Source organism: Pleurodeles waltl, chromosome 3_1 (assembly GCF_031143425.1).
Source record: "Pleurodeles waltl isolate 20211129_DDA chromosome 3_1, aPleWal1.hap1.20221129, whole genome shotgun sequence".
Lineage (NCBI taxonomy): Eukaryota > Metazoa > Chordata > Amphibia > Caudata > Salamandridae > Pleurodeles > Pleurodeles waltl.
Window position 1 is genome coordinate 1,774,529,748 of NC_090440.1, and position 22,460 is coordinate 1,774,552,207.

At 44.3% G+C, this 22,460-nt stretch overlaps 1 protein-coding gene across 1 annotated transcript in view; it reads left to right on the forward strand.

Annotated features, from left to right (window-relative positions):
* The window catches only part of DUSP19 (dual specificity phosphatase 19), a 90,711-nt gene that overhangs the window by 29,045 nt on the left and 39,206 nt on the right, over window positions 1-22,460 (forward strand). The window contains exon 2 of the mRNA XM_069225778.1: window positions 12,801-12,847. Within this exon, the coding sequence (XP_069081879.1) occupies window positions 12,801-12,847 (47 nt within the window). The remainder of the gene's footprint in view (window positions 1-12,800; window positions 12,848-22,460) is intronic.

Genomic DNA, 22,460 nt, shown 5'->3' on the forward strand with positions numbered 1-22,460 from the left:
TGCCCTGGGGATTATGACCCTCCCTACCGCCAGCCTGTTTCTGGCGGTTTGCACCGCCAGGAAGAGGCTGGCGGTAAGGGGTGTCCTGGGGCCCCTGCACTGCCCATGCCACTGGCATGGGCAGTGCAGGGGCCCCCTAACATGGCCCCGCCCAGCTTTTCACTGTCTGCATCCCAGCGGGAATGTCATAATGGGGGCTGCGTGAGTGCGGCCGCACGGCGGTTTCCTGCTTGTAGGGCGGCGGTAGCCACCCGCCAAGGTCGTAATGACCCCCATAGTGTTTTTTCAGCGGTTGGAAGGTGGTTTGGAAGTTTAAGGAGAGGAATTCTTGGTACTATCCTGAGACCTACATTGATAATACCTTTGTGTGTCTTAGTTGCAGTTGGTCTTTGCAAGTTATACAAGATGCTGAAAGAAGTGAAAGCAAAGAGAGGAAATAAAATGGAAGAGATTGAGAAGGAGACTAGGAAATGTATCTCTTATAGTGACATAAAGCAGTTAGAGGAGTCCAGAAGCTCTTTACTGGAATGACCTTACAGATTTTGACCTGTCTGAATAAAAATGAGAAATTGGAATTTGATGCAGTGGCTTGATTTGCCATCAGAGGGGGGTCAATGTAGCAGAAATGTTATTGCTACTATTGTGAGCCACTCACCTGAACTCCCCAGGTGGTTCCGATGGGGCGACGATAATCCCCGAATCCCATTGAGCACTGACAGGGCAGCAATGAAGTACACACTGCAACCCTAGGAGTTTCCAAGAGGACAGGAGGTTGAGATGAGAGACAAAGAGAGAAATACCAGGACTCCTCTGTGTGTATTCAGATGCCTCTACTCTGGGCACTGCTGGGCTCAAGGATATCTGGATTCTGGTTCTGGATTCAGGATACTTGCAATTAGGATTATTCAGATGCAGGGGTCTGGACTTGGATTTCCCTGTAATGAAACCACACTTTAAAACAGGAAAAACTAAACAGATCTTTGGCATTGACTAATCAACATTCCAATAATTCACTCTAGAAACATTCCCCAGTGTGATTCAAGAATTATCATGGACTGGAATTATCATGTACAAGGATTTTTCTGAGAGAAAATAACAGGGTTAATCACAACAAAACTATTTCAAATTCTTCAGTAGTTCAAGAGTTCAAGGTTCATATGCAAATATGCACAGGCATTCAGATTATAGCTCTCATTTGTCCCAAAAGTCTTTAAAACACCAGCATCAGATTCTGATCGAGAAAACATGGATTGAAAACTAAGTATGAGCACCGGATCCAGGCGCAGCTATTACAGAAATATGACTTTTCTCTAATGTATTTTCAGCCACAAGATTGATCTGAATATTACTGCTGCCCTTAGATAAGTTTCATTAATCAGCGCTGATCAAGATCACAAATTAACAGAAAAACTTGTGTTACCGTATTTGGGATGACTCATCTTTTCACCAGTGCAAGAAAGCATGATGCAAGAGATGAATTGCAAGCTGCCCGCCTTTTACAGGTAACTGCGGAGAAGATCGTAAATACTAGGTCAGAACTCCAGAAGCCCGTCACTGTGAAGTTATGGATGGCACTGCAAAGAGAGAACTGCCGCTGTCAAGGGAAGGCTGCCGAAGGCTGGAGACAGATAAGCATTGCTTCCAAGTTAAAGGAGGCTAAGCAGTGCAAGGAAACACATGGGGAAAGCAGAGGAATGTGTTAGTCATTATTGTAATTGCACGTTTCTCAACTGTCTTTTTTCCATTAGGAGGATCAACTAAAGAACTGGCAGTTGTCAACAGTTGACAGGTGGTTCCTGGATTACCTGGGTGAGGTCCAGTTGTTCAGAAGTTATCTTGACAACAAGCATTGGTCTGGATGTGTTTTAAACATTGCAATTATGCCAATAACTGAGTTGCCAAGTTACACAAGGTTTCAAAGGCATAAGATGATTCAAACTGGTACTGTGATGAGGAGAAAATAGCAACATCTCTCATATCACTCATAAGGGGGGTGATAAGGCATGCCTAAGGAATGACTAGCCCTGCTGACAGCCGAGACCATGACAGCTACCCCTTATGTCACAGTGATCATCTGTACGTGACAATCTTTGCATTTTGTTAATTGAAATACTATTAGATTTGCTGTAAAGTGGTGCACTGAAAGACTGTATTAATATGCATTCACTGTAGGTTACTAGACTAAAGTGTGGCGTATAGCCCTAAAATTTAATGTATAACCAATTGATTAAATTCTATGTGAATCTATATGGTGTTAATTAATCGTTTGAACTTAATCAACAGTAGATTTCAGAAAAGTAACATTTAAATGTTACATGTAAAAGTTGAAGATTGCAGTTCTGCACTGTAATCTATTAACACAGTTATTTTGTTTTAAATTTACTATAATTTGAACACTGACAAGTTAATTAATAATGAATTCATAATTGTAAATGTTGTGATACTTGCGTTATACACAAATGTGCCATTTTAATTCACTTTGCTTAGCCTAAGTGAGGCCTGCAAGGCCCTGTTTCTTGACTGTGTAGAAAAATGTTTAGACATTCTTGCTAAGGTGTCATTCTTTCAGACTTTGTTCCTATGAAATGCTAGCTTGGTAAGAGACGCCCTACTGTATCACACATAGTGAGCTGGAGAAAGTAACCTTAAGCACAGTAGGTTCACAATCTGTGGAAATGGACTATGTATACAATTTTTTCAACCCACAAGGATGAGCTAATATGGATGCCTTCTACATGTTGGTAATGGGAATCTTCACTGATGTTGCAGTTCCATGACATATGATTGACTATGATTGGACAATTAATTACACCTTCTGTGTCATGTGGAGTGATGAGTGAGGGAATCATCTTGCACTATGGAGTTTAATCTATAGTTCCCCAACTGGATCAGCATCATTCTGTTCCTCATCCTTCTGCTGTCTACTGTTCATGCTAGGCCCCTTGGACTCTGGGAGGTACAGACCTTTCTACCCTTAATCTTTATTCCAATACTTTGCTGAGACTGAGAATCGTTCTCTTGACCCAGAGATGAAGACTCTTGATCTAGATTCTGACATGCTGACACCTTCGCTTTTTACGTACTTTTTGCTAACTTGGTTAATCACCTTTTACCCCAGATGCCTTTTTTCCAAATTCTTTTTGTCCATTTTCTTTTTACTTTTTGTTCACATGGCTTTAGCCCAGCACATGTTAACTTTTGATTAAAAGAACTGAACAGCGCTTGTTTTCTGTTTATCAGATAATCCTGATGTTTCGTATTGCTTTTGTTGAATGTTTCGTCCTAATGATGTTAGTTTGTTTGTATCTTGGTCAGCCAATGGTGATTCTGTATCTTTATAACTTTGTTTTGAGAATTGTGTACGTGACTTTGAGTCTGAACATGTATTACAACCCCTTAACCTTACTTCAGACTGGAGTTTGCTTTGTGTGGTCAAATGGGTCATACTGTCATTTAAATTGTGTTGTGTGAAGATTTGATTGAACTATTTCCCCTCCCCTATATGCTGGGTCAAAATATTTTAATAAGCAACTTTAATTGAGTTTTCAAAGGGAAAAAACGAAAGGAAAGGCACACCAAACTTCGGGGGCAGCATAATATCATATGTAACCAGCCTTTTCTCAGTATATATCAACCAAGTACAATCAAGGTACAAAACATCCACAACAGTCGGTTCGTGACCCCAGAGGAAACTCAAGGTATCTGTCCCAACCACATCCTCACACCTTAGCCTGCTTGCGGGGGCAGCCTCGAGCCTCGTAGACTAGGCTCCCTTGATGCTCACAACAATCAACTCCTCGCTGCCATCTCAAGAGGGTCGGTGGTGTAGTTAGATTCCAGTCTGTTGCAACATCTCTTTTAGCCACCATCAAGGCCATTCCTAAAAAGGTGCGGTCTGCTCTAGTACCTCCCACCCCCTCCATAATCCCCAGCAGAACCACCAAGGGAGTTAACGGAATTCCCCAGCCTAGTATGTCAAAAAGTTTTTTAGTATTGCAGTTGAGTATTGCTGGGGCTCAGGTAGGGTCTGGGGTGGAGCCCTGCCCGTTGTAATCTAGCTGGTGAAAGGTATGCCCTGTACAGGGAGTATGTCTGTATCATTCTTAAGAAGTTTGTCCTCAAGCGGGCTATACTCTGGGAGAGAGTTAGTGTGAGGTAGGTGTATGGAAGGCATGGTGGAGTTGGAGGTATTTATAAAATTGAGTGTGGGAAAGGTGATACGTAATCCGGCCCAGATGTCCCCAAGCTGGGAGATGCATAGCAAATCCCATTTGTCGAACCCCTCCAGCGCTGCCAATTCACGGAACCAGGTCCCCCGCCAAAGAGGTGTCTACTGGGTCAGGGTATTTGCCCATCTAGTGTGTCACAGCGCTGCTCGCCATGCCAGGGAAACTACTTTGGTCACTGGGTCCATACTGTTGGGGATCGGGGAGCCGTAAAGCAGATGCAGTATTCGTGGGAAGCTAAGGAGGGTAAGCTCGAGTCATTACACTGGGTCTGCCTATACTCTGTTAAACCAGTCATGGATAACAAGGAGCTGGTTGGCCAAGTAGTAAAGGTAGAGGTTGGACATACCCAGCCCACCATTGTATGGGCCCCTCTGACAGTTTTGTAGTGCAAGTTGATGTCTGGCAAGTTGCCAGAGGGACAAGGTTGCAGTCCTGTCCAAGGCCCAGAACCAGGAGTGCGGGATGGAGAGTGGGAAGTTTTGAAAGATGTAGAGCAACCGTGGGAGGTTCATAATTTGGTAGAGCGATATGCGGCCTAGGACATTTAGTGGGAGGGACTGCTATCTTGCCAGATCTGTGTTGGCTTGCTGCGTCAGCAGTGTGAGATTCAATGACCAGGTCTGTTCTAGGAGGAGAGCCACCCAAAGGCCTAAATATTTAAAGCTCATCCAGCGTCTGGGTATTTTCTGTTGCCAGGCAAAGCAATCGCAGGATGGCGTCAGGGGTACCACCACCAACTTAGATGGGTTCATGCGGAGCCCGGATGCCTCCTCGAAACAACGCAGCATGTGGAGACTATGTGGGTTAGTGGAGACAGGGTCTGCCATATAAAGGAGGATGTCATCTGCATATAGGTCCTCATTACGACCTTGGCGGGCGGCTGAAGCCGCCCGCCAAGATCTGCCTGTCGGGCGGCCGCCAATGCAGCCACACTCCCGCTGCGGTAATTTTGGGATCCCCGCTGGGCCGGCTGGCGGAAACCTGGTTTCCGCCCGCCGGCCCAGTGGGGATCACGGCCACAACACAGGTGTTGCGGCTGTGCGATGGGTGCAGTTGCACCCTTCGCGCTTTTCACTGTCTGCATGGCAGACAGTGAAAAGCTGCACGGGCCGTGTCAGGGGGCCCCTGCACTGCCCATGCCAGTGGCCCTGCGACTCCCCGTACCGCCAGCCTTTTCCTGGCAGTTCCAACCGCCAGGAAAAGGCTGGCGGTAGGGGGACTCGTAATCCTCTGGGCAGCACTGCAAGCAGTGCTGCCCTGGTGGATTAAAACCACCGGGACTGATGTAGCGGTAAACCGCCGGGACTGAAGTGGCGGTAAACCGCCGGTCCCAGCGGAGCAACCGCGGCGCTTTTGCCACGGTCGTAATACTAGGTATTTCACGGCCAGCCTGCTGGTGGTGAAATCCGCCACAACAACCCTGGCGGTCCAAGACCGCCAGGGTTGTAATGAGGGCCATAATGTTATACAGTCCTCTTGAGCTTGGCCCCAATTCCATCTACATTAGAGAGGATCATCTCTGATCAATTGTGCTAATGGCTCAATTGCCAGGACGAAGAGGAGAGGGGACAGGGGCAGCCCGATGGGTCCCTCGACAAATGGGGAAGGCGTGGGAGAGAACTCCATTAATCTGGACACGTGCTGTGGGGTTTACTTATAGGGCCTTCACCAGTCTGCGGAAACGGGGTCCCATCCCAGCACGACACAAGACCAGTTGCAGATGTCTACAGTCCACTTTGTCGAACGTCTTCTCAACGTAAACAAAGAGTAGTGCAGAGTCAGATGGCAAACAGTGATGGCGGGCCAAAGACACATGAAGGTGACGGATACAATGTCTTGTACCGCGGTTTGCCATGAATCCACATTGGTCAGGGTGGAGTACAGGCCTTGAAAAAAATCATAAAACTTGTACAAGACCTGCAGGTTGAATAGCTTCAATAATTTACTCTACTTAAGTGTAATGTACTTGACCCAGAAATGGGTCTCAAATTGTGTGATCGTAGGAAAATATTGTATTTTACAGTCGCCATTTTCTTCATTCTCAAACCTTCAAATATGTGAGTTCAGCATTTCTGCTGTAAAAAAAATCCTCTTTTGTTTGATTAAAAACACTAAACGTTTGCTTCATGTATAATGAATCTAGCCCACATATAGGGTGCATATGATCCATGCATGACTTGCCTCTTAGTTTACTAATAGCTTTGTCATCAGGGCAGGAGTGTTTCTCAGTTTGTTGAAACGCTCACTTTTAATAAATATATTACCAAAGCATGATGTGGTAGCGCATTTACAGACAGTAAAGTTCCAAGAAATGTCCAAAAACCTTCCCACTAACTTGCAGTTTTATTGATAAAACTATATAGTGTATTACCAATAATCTGTGAAAATTGGGTTTCAGAAAACATTTATCATTTGCACATCTCCAAGTAAAATGTTCTGACTTTTTGCACTGTATTAAAATATTTTTTTCATCACACAGAAGTACAAAAAATGGTCTTTCACAGCTGCTTAAATATATTTTGAAATGTTTGTAAAGTTGACTTAGGTCAGACAGTTCACCTTACAAAATCCTGGAACTCTGTAGTCACAATGAAAAGTATTTGCATTGCAAGAAGACAAACTGACTTTTGACCTTGGTCTCTGAACACAGAGCAAATGTGACAAGAATAACATTTAAAAGCATCTTAATTGCTAATTCAGTTTCTGACTGAACGGAACACCTGTCTTTGTCCAGAGTGGAATCTAAAAATAGCTTGGCCTCATAAAATAAAATGTGCCTTAGCAAGTGGTCAAGTAGATTTTTCGAGCCCTGGATTAGGAGTGGCAGCATTCTTTTAAGGCGAGTCACCAGGATCGTGGCATATATTTTGACGTTGCCATTAATAAGCGATATTGGCCGATAGTTTGCGCAAGATTGAGTTGATGGGTGGGTCTTCGGGATAAACACAATAGTGGCCATGTCTAGTCTGTGTGGGAAGAAGCCCAGGTGGGCTACACATTGTACAGGGCAAGGAGTCTGGGTGCCAGAACGTCCTGAAACACCTTATAGTATTTGGCTGGGAAGCCGTCTTTGCCAGGGTCTTTCCAGAGGCAAGGGTGGAGATTGCCAAGGCTATTTCTACACTCGTGATAGGTTAATCCTGGGTGAAAAGATTCATTGACCTCATTGTAAAGCATAGCCCTCAGAATAATATGCTTTAACAGCTTTAACAGGTATTTGTCAAATGATTGATTTGAGAATTCCAATGCAGAGCTGGTGAGGCTCTGTTGGCTGTGACTATTATTAAATGTTTTCCTTATCTAATTTACACTGAATGGTCCAGAAAGTTTAGGAAGTGCACTGGATTGAATGTATTTAAAACACATGCATAGGGTTAGCAAAATCGACACAAATAACAGCGCAGGGTAGGAATCTGTGTGAATACGTTAGGCATTCGTAAAAAAAAAGTAATATAGTGTTTTGCTTCCTTTGTGAATTTTTTTTTTAACAGTGAGGGAAATGTGGAATTCCTGTGGGTTTGAGACCTCCAAGGCGCATAGTGGAGGAAAAGCTAAAGATGCAATGGTTCTCAGTGTTAAATAGCATGATAAATAAAGGAACAAAACATAAGTAGTAGAAAGATGATTTCCTTTTTGAGTTGTGCACTAGCAATTGTAAAACAAACAAGAATTTGCAATGCAATAGATCTCCCATTTGCTTGAGTTAGAGTTATTGACGTTGTAAATTGATAACTGGACTTTTCTTGCCACATAAGTCGGTCAACCCTGACTTATAATTTGGTCTTTTCCTGCCACATGATTCCAGTGGCCCTACACATAACTAAAGCACTTCCATTTACTTACTTCCTTCATCTGTAGAAAAAAAGAAAATATCACCATTTAGCATCCTAATTTAATTCTGCCATGCTAATTCCAATAGAATTCCACTTTCACCACCCCACTATCAGAGTTGCTGGCTGGCTGGCTGGCTTACACAGTTCCCAAAAAAAGATACATGGCAGCCACAGAGCCATGTGAGCTGTAGTGCAACACATCTTAAAAGTGGCTAGAGATGGACTGAATTAGATAGTGTAGACCGTTTGACTTCTGAGAACCCCACTTAATCTTTACTGAAATTCCCACAGAATCATTATTGGAATCGAGGGACCTCCAAATGAGTCATTACTGGAAGCCGGGAACCCATGCCTAAGCATTTTTGATGCTTTGAACTGCAAAACAATACAGAAACAAGCATTCATCAAACAAATACACAAACGATGAAATGTTGTATTTAGTTCACATTATAAATCAATTTTTTAACAGGATGTTGGAGCGTACCCCTTGTTTCAGTGTGGCGTTAGGGAGAGAAAAAGTCTGGTAAGGCCAAGAAAGGGGCAAGGGATGGTCTGAGGTAGGCAGGATAGTATGGCAACTACCAGCGCGGTCTGCTCTGAAGCACCACTCACTGAGTTGCAGACTTGGTTCAGAAGAAGAGCTTTCTTGCAGTGTTCCAGTTCAGGGGGATCACTCATTAACAACTAGCGGGGACTTTCTTTAATGCCCATCAACATTTGTCTGAAAGTGGACATGGTTGTCTACGCAGAGGGTCCTAAACACACAAACAGAGCCAATTATTTCTAATTGTTTGCTTTCTACACAATCAGCAAAGCGGAAAGTAAGTCAATGTGTGCCTTGTATTTTGTAGAGTTACGTGCATTTTTATAGTTTCTGCAGATTTCTAGGTTTTCCCTAAAGATTGTATAGTTGCCCTCGTAGGAAAAGACAAATTTCGGTTGACTTTGCAGTAATTCTCTGCGGAACCGGGGTGCCTTTGCTCATTACCTGAACTATATAAGAGGCGCAACCGAGAAACTACAAGTACGACCAGTAAAGGCAGACTGGACTTCATCCGCAGTCAAAATACAAACAGGACTCAAGAAAGCACACAAGTTAACTACATACAAAAACAATTTTTGCCTAATAAGTACCATTGTTTTTTTGGGATGGGGCCAAGTCTGAAGATTGCTGGGGCAAATGACCCAGTTCAGGAAATAAATTAATTGTGCTTGGGAAGGCCAGAGTCTGGTGACAGGAATGCCAACGGTCCCAGGGTTGAGGAGAACCAGCTGGAAAGCAGCTTTCACACCAAATAATTAAATGCTAGCGCAGCCCCTGCATCTCCTCTGGTTGCAGGTCACCTGCTACCTTCGGAGATCCGTCGTCATGGCAACAGTAATGTGGAGGAGTGAGAGGCAAGTAACCCCCTCCCAACACTCAGTGTAACTCGCCAACTCAGGACACCATCCACATATAAACATCCATGAAACTTTACGCTGCGTGAGGGCGACTTATCAGTTAGGCACATTTTATTTTTGGGAACATAAACAACACTACTGCCTATGGCGCAAATAGTTTAAAATGGCTATAGCGCCACCCATTCAATAACATCAAAGAACCGTCACCCAACACAGCATCGCTGCTAGCACTCTAAAAATCATTTTGAAACTCACGATTTATGCACATCTACCACAAAAATGCCTCACAGCTCTTATTGTTTGTACCAAACAGCTATGTATTTTATCGGCCTCGTGAAGGTCAATGCTTGAGTGAGCCCTGATGCGTTTTACTCAAGGCTTCCCCACTTCAATTCACTTCTGCGTTTCCACCTCTGACATGGTAGACTTTTTTTCAGTGGTGAGCGTAGACCGTAAAACAAGACACCCCGCGGTCCCCCAACCCCCACCTGAAAGTATCACAATGTGGTCCTCGTGCCAAAACGTACATGCTCTGCACCCGGACCGCAACATTAGAAGTATTGTGTTCACTTGCCGGCAGGCTCATAAGTGGGCTTGTGGCACAGATCAGAGCAGTGGCTTTGCAGGCAACAGAAGGCTCTGTAAGGTGAGCAGATGGCGAGCAACACTTCCACGTCAGTGGGACATGAACATGCCAGTTCCAAAACCCAGTCAGCCTCACTGATGGTGCAAGGAACAGCAGTCACCACAACTCTATGAGTGACAAAACCGAACATGGGTCACCAATATTCTTTACTTAAGTCTAGTGAGGAGAAAAAGCAACATGACCTCCTACATCAAATTTGTTTTTAGATATTAAATTAAGTTCAATGTTGTGCAGCAAATTCACAGAGAAAAACTCAGATTTACCCCACTGTGGGAAATGATGTTTGTAAACGTACTCTGCGTGTTTGTGTACACAGCGGGCTCTGCCAAACCCCAATTACTCAGAGTTCACCCTCACGCTGGACATGTAGAGGGGTCTGGGTGAGCACACAGACACTGTTAGAGCACAAAGACCCCGCCGCTCCACGCACAGCTTCACCCAAAGGCGAAAGAAGCAAAGCAGCAGTATTAAACCTGGGGCAAAAATGACCTGCAAGAGCCACTTCACTAACAAGCTGATGAGGAGTAGGAGTCTGCGCTCTGATGCTTAAGAGTGAACCAAAGCGAGTACTGGCAGATACAGATGCAGATACAGATGTCACCCCTATCTTTTGCAGGCTTGATGCTCTGCTGTCCCCTCAGGAGAGAAAAGGTGCTGAAGCACACAAACTCAGAATGAACTTTCAGAAAGCTACACTGTCGCCACTGTCCACCTTGTCATAAAGGGTGTTATGGCAGAGGCCGCCCCTGAAGGGGGCATTGAGGGCCAGTGCATTAATAGCCACCGGCGACCCGGAAATTACCAGTTCAAGCCTCCACAGCGGCAGAACAACAGGCGATGGGCATACCGCTCCCCCCTGCCCTCAGAGGGAGGGAAACACGCCAAGGCTGGCACAGAGACATTGGGCCAATGAGGAGCCAGCAGGGACAAGTATTTTTCATACTCCATGATGAGGTGACACCACCGCACCATCAGCTGGGGAACAGGAGGTTAAAAGGACTGCGCTGCCCCTGCAGAAGGTACATTGTGGGGTAGGGGCAGCGCGCAAGACCCACCCACACCAGAACAGCAGCATTGCTGCAGGGGTGAGAGGGAATGCGAGCAGTGGTAAAAGGGGCATGTTGATTAGTAAAGGAGGCACACCAGAGAGCAGTGTCCCTGAGGAACGCCACTTACCTTGGGATGCCTTACGGCAAGGTACATAGCCCGATAGGGGAGGAAGCAGAACACTGCACTTGCAGCCCAGACCTGCCAATTGGCAGGGCATAAAATCGTCAGACAAGGTAGCGAGTTAAACCTAACAGCTGTAAGAGGTTACCCCCTTCACAATCCGAGAAAGAACCAACAAAAGACCAACAAAACTGGATGACCCCAAAAAAGCGGCATGGAGGATGGCCTCGACAACAAAAGGTGTCAGAATTATCATAAGCAAATGTAAAAGTTATGATCCTGGCAAAATAATTTATGTACGGCAGAGAGGATGTATGACCTATCAACTATGATTTATGACCTGTCTTGTAATTCTAATTTATGATTATGTCGATATTGATGTGTGGCACTCAAAATGATTTATGACATTGTAATAGTCTTTTATGGCCTTGTCATCTTGATTTATGACTCACCATTGTGAGTTGCGAGGTCACTGAGGTATCACAGGAGTCAATGCATGTAATATGACTGTGGCCAAGTGTTACCACAGCAAAATGCAAATAAACGGCTGTTGTGAGTTCATTTATATATATATAGGAAATTGCCCTAATTGGAGTGGGCCGCGTATGGGTGTTAATAACTAGCCTGGGGACCAGCAAGATAGCAAAGACAGCTGTAGTAATATCTCAAGCCCCTAGGCAGGCACATGCATGACACAAAGCAGAACGAGCTGTGTGGAGAAAGGATCGCAGCTGTGATTAAAAGCAAAACCGAAACCAGACAGGAGGAGGGGCCATCAAAGCGCTTCAATACCACTGATCGAGTTAGCGATGTATGAAACTTCAAAGCACCATTGAGCGCGAAGGGAGGGACAAAAGAAAGAAAGAGTTCGCCCACGCTGAAGTATATCAGCAACTGTGCAATTATCTATGTAATAGGGTCAGTCTGCAAGGCGTAACAAAACAGCATCAAGACGGGACAAATGTAAAGCATTAACCAATGACATCAAGGGATTTTTGCAAGGCAAGCCCAGGAACGAAGAAAAGTGATGGATGTGGTTAAACTCCACAAACACATTACAACATGTCAGATAAGCAGAGCTTGTGCGCTGCTATGCTTAACCTAAAAAAATTATGAGCGAGAAAAGCAAGTGGAAGAAATGGTATTTTATTTGTTGCAGAGATAAAAACTTGCAGTCTTTAGATGGGTTGTGAAGAAAGTGATGATTAGAGTTGGCAAATTTCCTAATGTGCTGGTGTATTAAACTTTTTAATGTTTAAGGTGATTTTTTTGTTTGTGCTTGAATTAGAATAGTGAAGTGTCAGATGGATTAGTGGTTCCATGCCACTGTTTACATTTCAAGTCGTTATAAGGATAAACAAAATGTGTTGTCTGTACATATTGATGCTAAACTTTCTTTGGTGGTGCTGGCAATACCCTCTGCATTTACTATACATTTTGTATTATTATGAGAAATAAATCAACATATTGAGGTGAAGTTCTACCAGGTATATTCCATAATTATTTCTCTATGAATTGCAGGTTCTCAAGATGCAGCTCAGGATTTGGACACTCTGAGAAAATACAAGGTAACAAATTATGTGACAAAGAGTAAAAAATACATTGGCCCACTTAAAAAACGAGTAAGATACTGAAGCATGATTATCTGAAGTGAAAACACTCACAGCTCTTTAGAAGTAATGCAATTATTAAGTATGTCTTAAGTATTTAATATGTAATTATTTAATTTAATTTCTAATGTGCACCATCACGGTATACTAAAGTTTCCAGGCACATTGGAAGATCCCACACATCTTGTGATGACTGATATGATTGTTTTGAGAGAACAGCCAGGTCTTCAGGTTCGTCTTGAACCTCGGCAGGTTTTCTTCTCCTCTTAGGGAGCCGAGTAGAGAGTTCCATTGCTAGTTTGGGACCAGCAATGGAAAAACGATCTACCTCCCCATTTCTTATAACTTATAACTGCATAGATGAGTTTATACATAGAAGAAACACAGTCTGTTTTCTTTGTTACTTACTGCGCAAACAGTTTCTCTAAGGTCATATTTGAAAGCTGGCATGTTTGACTGACTAATACTCTATGATTGTAGTAAGTAAGCACACACTAGGCAGAGATGGCAGTTGTTAACGGCAGCATGCACATTTGTGGATCTCAGGGGACACACATTCAGCCTTCTGAAGTGATCCTGTGGTAATTGATCCGGAGGACCACTAGCCAGTCACTAAACTTATCCTTAATGTAGTTAACTGTTAAGAGTAAAGGGGAAATGCATATGCAAGCAAAACAGATTCTGTAATTCTGACTGTTGTGTTCATACCCAGTTTTTACATGAATTTTCAAGACATAAGCTCTGTAAGCCACCAAACCTAACATTACATTAGTACGCCCTCACAGGAAAGCAACAAAAGTCACCAATTTGTATATTTCTTGACTACCAATCTTTTTCCATTACTAAAATGGTGCTGTGGCATCCACCCCAGACTGCCATTTCCAATAGAATGATACACCACCTAGAGGATTATCATCAAAACCATAAACCCCATTTATTTATAAATACGTTTAATGTGTTCCTTTAGTTGATGAATGCCTCAACTGCACGCACAAGCTGCCTTTTTCGTTGAGACTCGTGGTGTGAAAATGTTCTCTTAACTCGATTACTTGGGGACAGTAAAATGTTGTATACATGGTTTATTGGCCTCTGATAGATCACCCATGCTGCACATTTACTATGAGGTGCAATGCATGTTTATCATAACACTGACTGTGCCCATTTTATCATTGTCCCCCCCCCCATTACTTTTATTTTTTGTACATATATTTTGGTGGTCCCAGTATGAAGGTCGGAGCTATTAAAAGTTGTTGTTTATAGTGGTAACATTGGTCAGTGGTCTTGAAGGTGCCAATCTTGAAGGTAAGTGAAGAGTTACTGGTATTATAGTGTGGCAATATTGTAACTGGAGTGTTTCTGTATTTTCTTGGCCTTGTACCAAATGCAAACCGTGGTGGTACAAAACCATTAATTAACATTCCCCCAAAATGTGCACACTTCACGGGTATGGGCTGCAGAACACACACTTTCTGTCAAATAGCAGGGGTATTGTGCTGCACAGTTGTAGAATTCCATTTATGTCTAAGGGCCTGATTTAGATTTCGGCAGATGGGTTACTCCATCACAACGATGACAGATATCTTGTCTGCCGAAATATAAATCCCATAGGAAATAATAGGATTTAAATTTCGGCAGACAGGATATCGGTCACCGTTGTGACAGAGTAACCCATCCGTCAAAATCTAAATCAGGACCTAAGTATTTTATGGATTAAAAAGTATGATGGTACCTGGAAAATGGCTGTTTTCTCCATAGCTGATACAGTAATCACCTACATCATTACCCCAAACCCAAGGAGAATCTGAAGCTTAAGAAGCATTCCTCATGTGTCCTAACATCCTGGGACCATGCAAATTCTGGTGTACACAGAACATTCCCTCGATCTTGAGAATGTCCACTCCAGAGAGCCTACATACTGCACATGGACAGCAGCTATGTGGTTTGTTGGGGCATCAGGGCAAGCACATCGCCCACTTAGATTTGGCCCATGGTTAGATAAACGGAGTAGTGTAGTAATTGCACGGTAAACAGTGGAGGCTAAGACATTCCTTTATTCACTGCAACTCGCAGCTCCCTGGAGTCTCGACTGCTGTCCAGGACCAACAACAGGTTTGAACACTAACATTCCATTAGAACAGTAGATGTCATAATGCAGTACCCTGAAAGCAGTGCACAGCATACTACAACATCTCCTTCCTAACCTAATATATTCTACCATATTTATAACTATAGGAATATCCTATTTAACAACTTAACTTGTAAAAACTTCTACAAATTGAAACAAATTATACAAGAAAAATAAAATAATATATAAATTGCATGAAACACAATTACATAATGAATAAGCAAAAGAAACAAACCCAACACAAAAGTATGATAGTTTACACTTTTAAAAAGTTGACGAAGAATACATTTACCTGTCAGACAACATATCTGATGTGAAATTTGTGGAGCATTCACTCTTCTACCACTTCTGCATGACCCATTCCGTTGACTGCCATTATTAACCATGACCCCTTCTTGACCATCCATCCTGAGTGCTACCTGATTCGGCAACCTGTTTACTCTTCATAAATTCCATCACTCTTTCCCTTTGACTGTGACTGCAGTGTGAGATGTTGCATTGACCCTCACAAGTGGTCCAAATGTTGCTAAACCTTTCAACACTTTGTATGGGTGCTTAATTTCAATCCAATCATCTACTTTCACTTTGGGTCCTTGCAGTTTGGTACCTTCATTATTTGTACAATCCTGCTTTCCTTGCTTCTCTTTCTTTCTGTCCAACACTTCTTTGGGGTTAGCCTTGAACTCACTGTTTTCTTAAAGAGTAATCTGTAAATCCCACTTCTTTATCCAAGTGGGACACATTTCAAATGCAGATACTCTCCCTCTCAACATCTCAAACTGTCTCTTTCCTGAAATAGGGTTAGGTATAGTGCGATGTGCCCACAACATACTCTGTATTGCCTTCATACAATGTGCCCACAACATACTCTGTATCGCCTTCATAACATCCACCTTGCTGCTGACAGCCCACTGTACACCCTCCACCAACATGTGGTTCATCTGTTCGACAAAGCCATTAGCTTGAGGATGATAAACTGCTACTCTACGATGAACTGTATTAGATTGTCTTAAAAAAAACTCACTCATCTTCCTTTAAACAAATTGTACTCCATTGTCTGACACTGTTTCTCTCTGAAAACCTTCCCTGACAATTTTTTTTTTGAAAAACCTTCACAAAACCTTCTGTGTTTGGATCTGTCATAAACTGTACCTCCCACCATTTACTATAATAGGCTGCTACCTCCACAGCAAATGTGTATTTGTTAAGCAAGACATAGGGGCTCATTACGAACCCGGCTGTTCAGACCGCCATGCCGGCGGCAGTGGAAAAGACCGCCACTGGCATGGTGGTCTGAACCGCCATAAAATTAACATAAAATTAAAACATTAACTCCGCCACTGCCAGGCTACCGCCGACAGGCAGCCTGACGATGGCGGATAACATTATCCGACAGGGAAGCGCTGCAAGCAGCACTGCCCTCTGGATAATGTACCCTGTTTCCCCCAGCCGTTGGATAAGGCCGGCGGAAGGGGTGCGCCGGGGCCTCTATGGCATGGGCAGTGCACGGGCCCCTGTGCAGTGCCCCATTGCGCAAGTCATTGCCCGATTTACAGGCAGTGATCTGCGCAACAAGTGCTGCTGCACCCGCCGCACTGAGGCATTGCCAACGGCTCCATGTGGAGCCGTCGGCAATGTCCCGACCCTGCATTCTGCTGGGCCGGCAGAATGTTCTTTATGTGGCCAGCGGGGTCTCAAGGGGGCTGGCGGTCTATAGAAAGACCACCAGCATGAACACGGAGGTTTTAACCGGTGTGTTCATAATGACCCCCATAGAATGGCCCAATATAATTGACTGCTAGTTTCATCCTTGGTCCCTCGGGTAACTACACAGGTTGATGTATATGTTCTGATCACTAATGTCACTGGTGCAACAAATTACACATCTCTTAACTACTACAGATATTTGTATATCCATTGATGGCCACCATAAAACCCTTATGGATTCTTCTTGTAGTATTGGTTTGATTGAGATGGCCCTCATGATCTAGTTCGATTATGCGCGTTCTCAAACTCTCCGGAGGAACAAACTTGTCACCCTGCATTATAATGTTCCTTTCTTCTACAGATAATTCATCTGATATCTTAACATATGGTTCATTTCACTGTTTTGGAGATTGTACCGCCAACAGGCTGGCGGTACAATCTTGCGGATTACAACCGCAGCGGAAGCGCCGCGGTCGCACCGCCGGGACCGGCGGTTTACCGCCATGGTTGTCCCGGCGGTTTTAATCCGCGCTGCCCAGGGGATTACGAGTCCCCTTCCCGCCAGCCTGTCCATGGTGGTAGAGACCGCCATGGAAATGCTGGTAGGAAGGGGAGTCGCGGGTTCCTGAGGGCCCCTGCACAGCCCATGCACTTGGCATGGGAAGTGCAGGGCCCCCCAGGCACAACCCCACACTGCTTATCACTGTCTGCACTGCAGACAGTGAAAAGGGCCACGGGTGCAGCTGCTCCCATCGCACGGCCGCAACACCGCCGGCTCCATTAGGAGCCGGCTCCCATGTTGCGGCCAACATCCCAGCTGGGCCAGCGGGCGGAAACTCTGTTTCCGGCCGCCGGCCCAGCGGGGATGTCAAAATGGGGCCGGCGGGAGTGTGGCCGCATTGGCGGCCACAAGGCGGTTAAACCTTAGGTTGTAATGAGGCCCATAGTCTTTTCTCCTTTGGCCACCAATGCACTATGTATTCAAACAATGTATTCAATACTTTGGGGGTCATTCCTACCCCTGGCGGTCTATGACGGAGGAAGCACCGCCAACAGGCTGGCGGTGCTTCTGGGGGCATTCTGACCGCGGCGGTAAAGCCGCGGTCAGAACCGGCTTCCCGCTGCCCCAGGGAATCCTCCATGGCGGCGCTGCAAGCAGTGCTGCCATGGGGATTCCGACCCCCTTCCCGCCAGCCTGGTTCTGGCGGTTTTCACCGCCAGAACCTGGCTGGCGGGAACGGGTGTTGTGGGGCCCCTGGGGGCCCCTGCTGTGCCCATGCCAGGGCCCCACATTGATTTTCAGTGTCTGCGTGGCAGACACTGAAAATCGCGATGGGTGCAACTGCACCCGTCGCACACCAGCAACTCCGCCGGCTCCATTCGGAGCCGGCTTCCTCGTTGCTGGTGCTTTCCCGCTGGGCGGGCGGGCGGCCTTTTGGCAGTCGCCCGCCCAGCGGGAAAGTCAGAATCACCGCGGCGGTCATTTGACCGCGCTGTGGTGTTCTGGCGGGGGAACTTTGGCGGGCGGCCTCCGCCGCCCGCTGAAGTTAGAATGACCCCCTTTATCTTTTTTTTCGCTCATCAAACCATTCCTTTTTAGAGAATCCTTCTGCCGAACATACATCTACAGCCACAATCAAACAATCTTGCCATCTTCTGATCTGACCATCTCATCTTTTACTACGGGCAAGGGTGACCTTGACAAAAGTCTGCCCTGATATTCAGTCTTAATACTGTACTGAACTAATTTTGAACTTAATCTAGTAATGCTAGAAGTATGATCTTTTACCACTAGGAATATAAATAAGGGGTTTGTGGTCTGTTAACAATTTAAACGACCTGCCCTACAGTAAAATATTGATCAGCTGCCCAACAGCAGGCTAGAAGTTCTCATTCGATCACAGAATAATTTTTCTCACTTGGGCGTAAAGAATGAGAAGCAAAAGCTATGGTTCATTCTTTGCCATGACTCCTTTGGGTAATCATGCCACCCAGTTCATACAGACTCAAATCTACAGAAAAAGTGCTTTCTGTTTTAGGAACCAATGGCGTTAACATCTTCTGGGAAGCTAGTTCTTCCTTAACCTGCTCAAATTCTCTTTGACATCCTTAATCCCACAAAAAAGGTGTCCCCCTTCTTAATAACAATCTGAAACGTTCGGTCTCAACCACGAAGTTCTGTACAAATTTCTAACAGAATTTACATACACCTTAAAATGATGAAACCTGATCTTTGCTAATGGGGCTGGGCGCTTTGACAATAAATTCAGTGAAACCGGTGCGTGACTCTACCAAATACTCAAAGGAGCTAGCTTCAAGCATACACTTTTGTTTGCCTCCATTCTGCAACTTTGTTAACACATCCTTAAGATTTTTATCATGTTCCTCTTTCGTTTTACCTGATACTAAAATATCGTCCTGAAAAACTACAGTGCCTCCCTCCCTTTCCATAATCTTCTCCATAACATGCTGAAAGACAGCAGTTGCTGGAGTTAATCCAAATGGCATCCTTTTAAATTGAAAAGTGCCTGTTGGAGAAACAAAGGCAGTCAAATGCAAAGAATTGACATCCAACTCCACTTGATGATATGCTGTATCCAAATCTATTTTTGAAAATAACTTGACACCTGATAATTTTGTTATAATGTCAGCTATTCGTGGTTGAGGATGGGAATCTATTCATATTTCTTTGAGACTATGTAGGTCCACATGCACCCTTAGAGCTCAGTTTTTTTGTGCCTCTAACAGCGGAGACAACCATATCGATGATTCGATGTGTTCAGTAATCTCTGTCTCACATAGTCTCTTCAGTTCATCAGACAAGTTATCTCTCACACTGATTGGCACCATACACAATCTGTGTTTCACAGGAGTAGCATTTTCTTGACTTTGATTGCATGTCAACCCCTAGTTTTTCCGCAAACAGTTTTTTTATACATTTTGACCCAAATCTTTGCTCCACCTTGATGTATATTACCCACAATCGACACTTGCTCCCTGGCCCCTGATTTTAATGTCCTTCCGAATAGCCATTGGTGATACCACCCCATGATATTCTGTCCATTCTTAGGAACATACACTTTGACCTGCCTATTGCGATTTTTAAATTTCAAATGGTTTCAAAGTATACTTTTAACTCTATTTTCCTTCCTTTGTAGGAAAAAGGATTTCTGACTGGCGGTTCCAGTTGTTTGTTTTCCCACTTTTCAGCCAAAAGTTATTCCGTGATCATAGTAATTCTCACACCTGAAACCACAAGCAAAGTCAATTCTTTACCATCTACATATGTGCTTGCATATGGGTCCACACACTTGTCAGACTCAACTTCAATAACTAGAACTAAGTCATTTATAGCACTTACCACACCCTCATTAATCTCAATATCCATCTCTTCCAGATTTACACTAATAATTTTGTCTCTAGATCAACAAACTTTCGAGAAATTACCTGCTGCTAATATGCTCAAAGCTACACATCAGTACCTTCATCAGTTTGCTGTTCTCTGATAAAATAAATGTCTCAACAAAAGACAAAGTTATATGTCAAATTGTTTTTCTAACCCAGCTACAGCACCTTTTGAATTTATCTGAAGCATCTTTGCCTTCAGCAAGTTCTAAAGATGGCAGATGTTCAACTACTGCTTGCCCCTCAAAGCGCAGATTATGTTCCAATACAAATCTTTTGAGTTCAGCACTGAATCTGTTTCCACCAATAGCACCTAAATACTTCGTGAAGGCTCTGTACCATGTTTTTTACCCAACTGGTGGATCTCCTTGGACTTGTAAAAATGGTGGTGGTGGATTAACACTCTGCATATTGTCCATTACGAATACTGCTTTATATTATTATTCAGTGAAAGCTCTGTGCCCAAAATAAACAGTATCTGCACACACAACATAGGTAAAATTACATATTGCTATGCAATCCTTCCCCATTTCAGAAATTAACTAGAGAAACAGTAACTATAGAAACAGCCCCGCTCTTCTTATAGAGTTACACGTTACATATAACATTTTCAACAATAAATCCCCTCGGTGCACTTCTGACGTTGTTCTTCTTTTATCTTCTTCATAAACTGTGATAAATGCCAGTGCGATGATTATATCATGGGAACCAGACATTACAATGTGGCTGTTACCACGCGTAGCCTTTACCACGCATGTGTTACAGCACATGCACCATTACTATACATAGCATTTACCATACATTTTTTACAACGCATATGCCTTTACCACGCATTACTTTACAACAAATTTACTTGTAAAGGTATGAAAGGTAAGGGCAAATGTGTGGTAGTGGTGATGAGGGAATATGCAAGGTAAAGGCATCGGCGTGGCAAAGGCTGTTGGCATTGTTAGAGGAAATGGAGACACCCTTCCGTTTCCTCTTTACGACCTGCGCATTTCCACAGAAGAGCTGGTTAGTTGTGGTGAGCGAGGTAAGGGGAGGCTTGGGTGTGGGCAGGGGGGCAGTTTTAGGGCGGCATAGTACTGTTTTAGGCTCAGGTCAGGGGACTGGTATTTTTTTTTGTACAAGGGCTGGGGAGGAGGAGGTCGTGCTGGGGTCGGGTTTTAGGGCTCAGGTTTTAGGGCTCAGGGCAGGGGTCGGATATTTTTTTGTATGGTTGGGGTGAGGGGTTGCGCTGGGGTCTGAGTTTAGGGCTCAGGGCAGGAGTCAGGTATTTTTTAGAAGGGCGGGGTGTACAGGGGTCATGTTTTAGGGCTAAGGGCAGGGTGTGGGTATTTTTTTTACAAGGGCTGCTGGTCAGGGTGCGGGGGGTTGCGCCAGGGACCGCTTTTGGGACTCAGGGCATGGATCAGGGAAAACCTTTAGCACGCATACGCCTTTAACATTCATGCTTTTACAGCGAACTTCATTGTAAATTCATTGTAATTACAAAAAGGGTGTGATAAAGGTTATGGTGGTAATGCATGCGTGGTAATAGCATGCGTTGCAACAAAAAGCATTATTCCATCATACATCCCTATATCACAGAGTGCGCCCGATATATCTGTCTGCTGGTAGTTTGTTGAGTTCCCAATCGAAAATGGTGCCAGAAACTACGCTGCAGATCAATAATAAATGGAACCAAAGTGGCACTAGGATAAACTTCACCAAAAGACTATCAGCCGATAGAAGAAGATGACTTGAAGATGTCACTGGGTGAGTTGTTTCTATGTTGCAGTGCACCACTGAAAAGGACATGGCATCTGTAGAGTGCCTGTTGCCAAGGGAAAATATCATCACGACCGCTCTTCCTTCAAAGTATGGTGTCACCCCCTTCTGCAGCGCAGTTTAGGGTGCTTTCGACAATGGGGTGGCTATGATTAACTAGAGCAGCACTGGAGACTCCCAACAGGACCAGCAGGAACAAGCCAGGCCCCAGCTTTAGTTCACAAACCCTTGTGACTTCAGTGTAGCGACCGGTAGGCAGCAATTTAGGCACTATGCGGCTCCTCTGCACATGTGGATGGAGTTGCAGTGAAGGTCGTCACCAAATCTGTAGTAATTGCACAGGAAACGGTAAAGGAATAAGATGTTCCTTTATCCACAGAAATTCGCAGCACCCTGGAATCTCAACTGCTCTCCAGGACCAATGACAGGTTTAAGCACTAACATTCTATTAGAACAGTACATGGCCCTGTCACTCAATTTTATATGTGGCACAAAAGTGTAAACTGTTGTGGCACTTGAGCCAGAGACGTGACAGATGCTGGTGCTCACTTAGAAGAACTGATG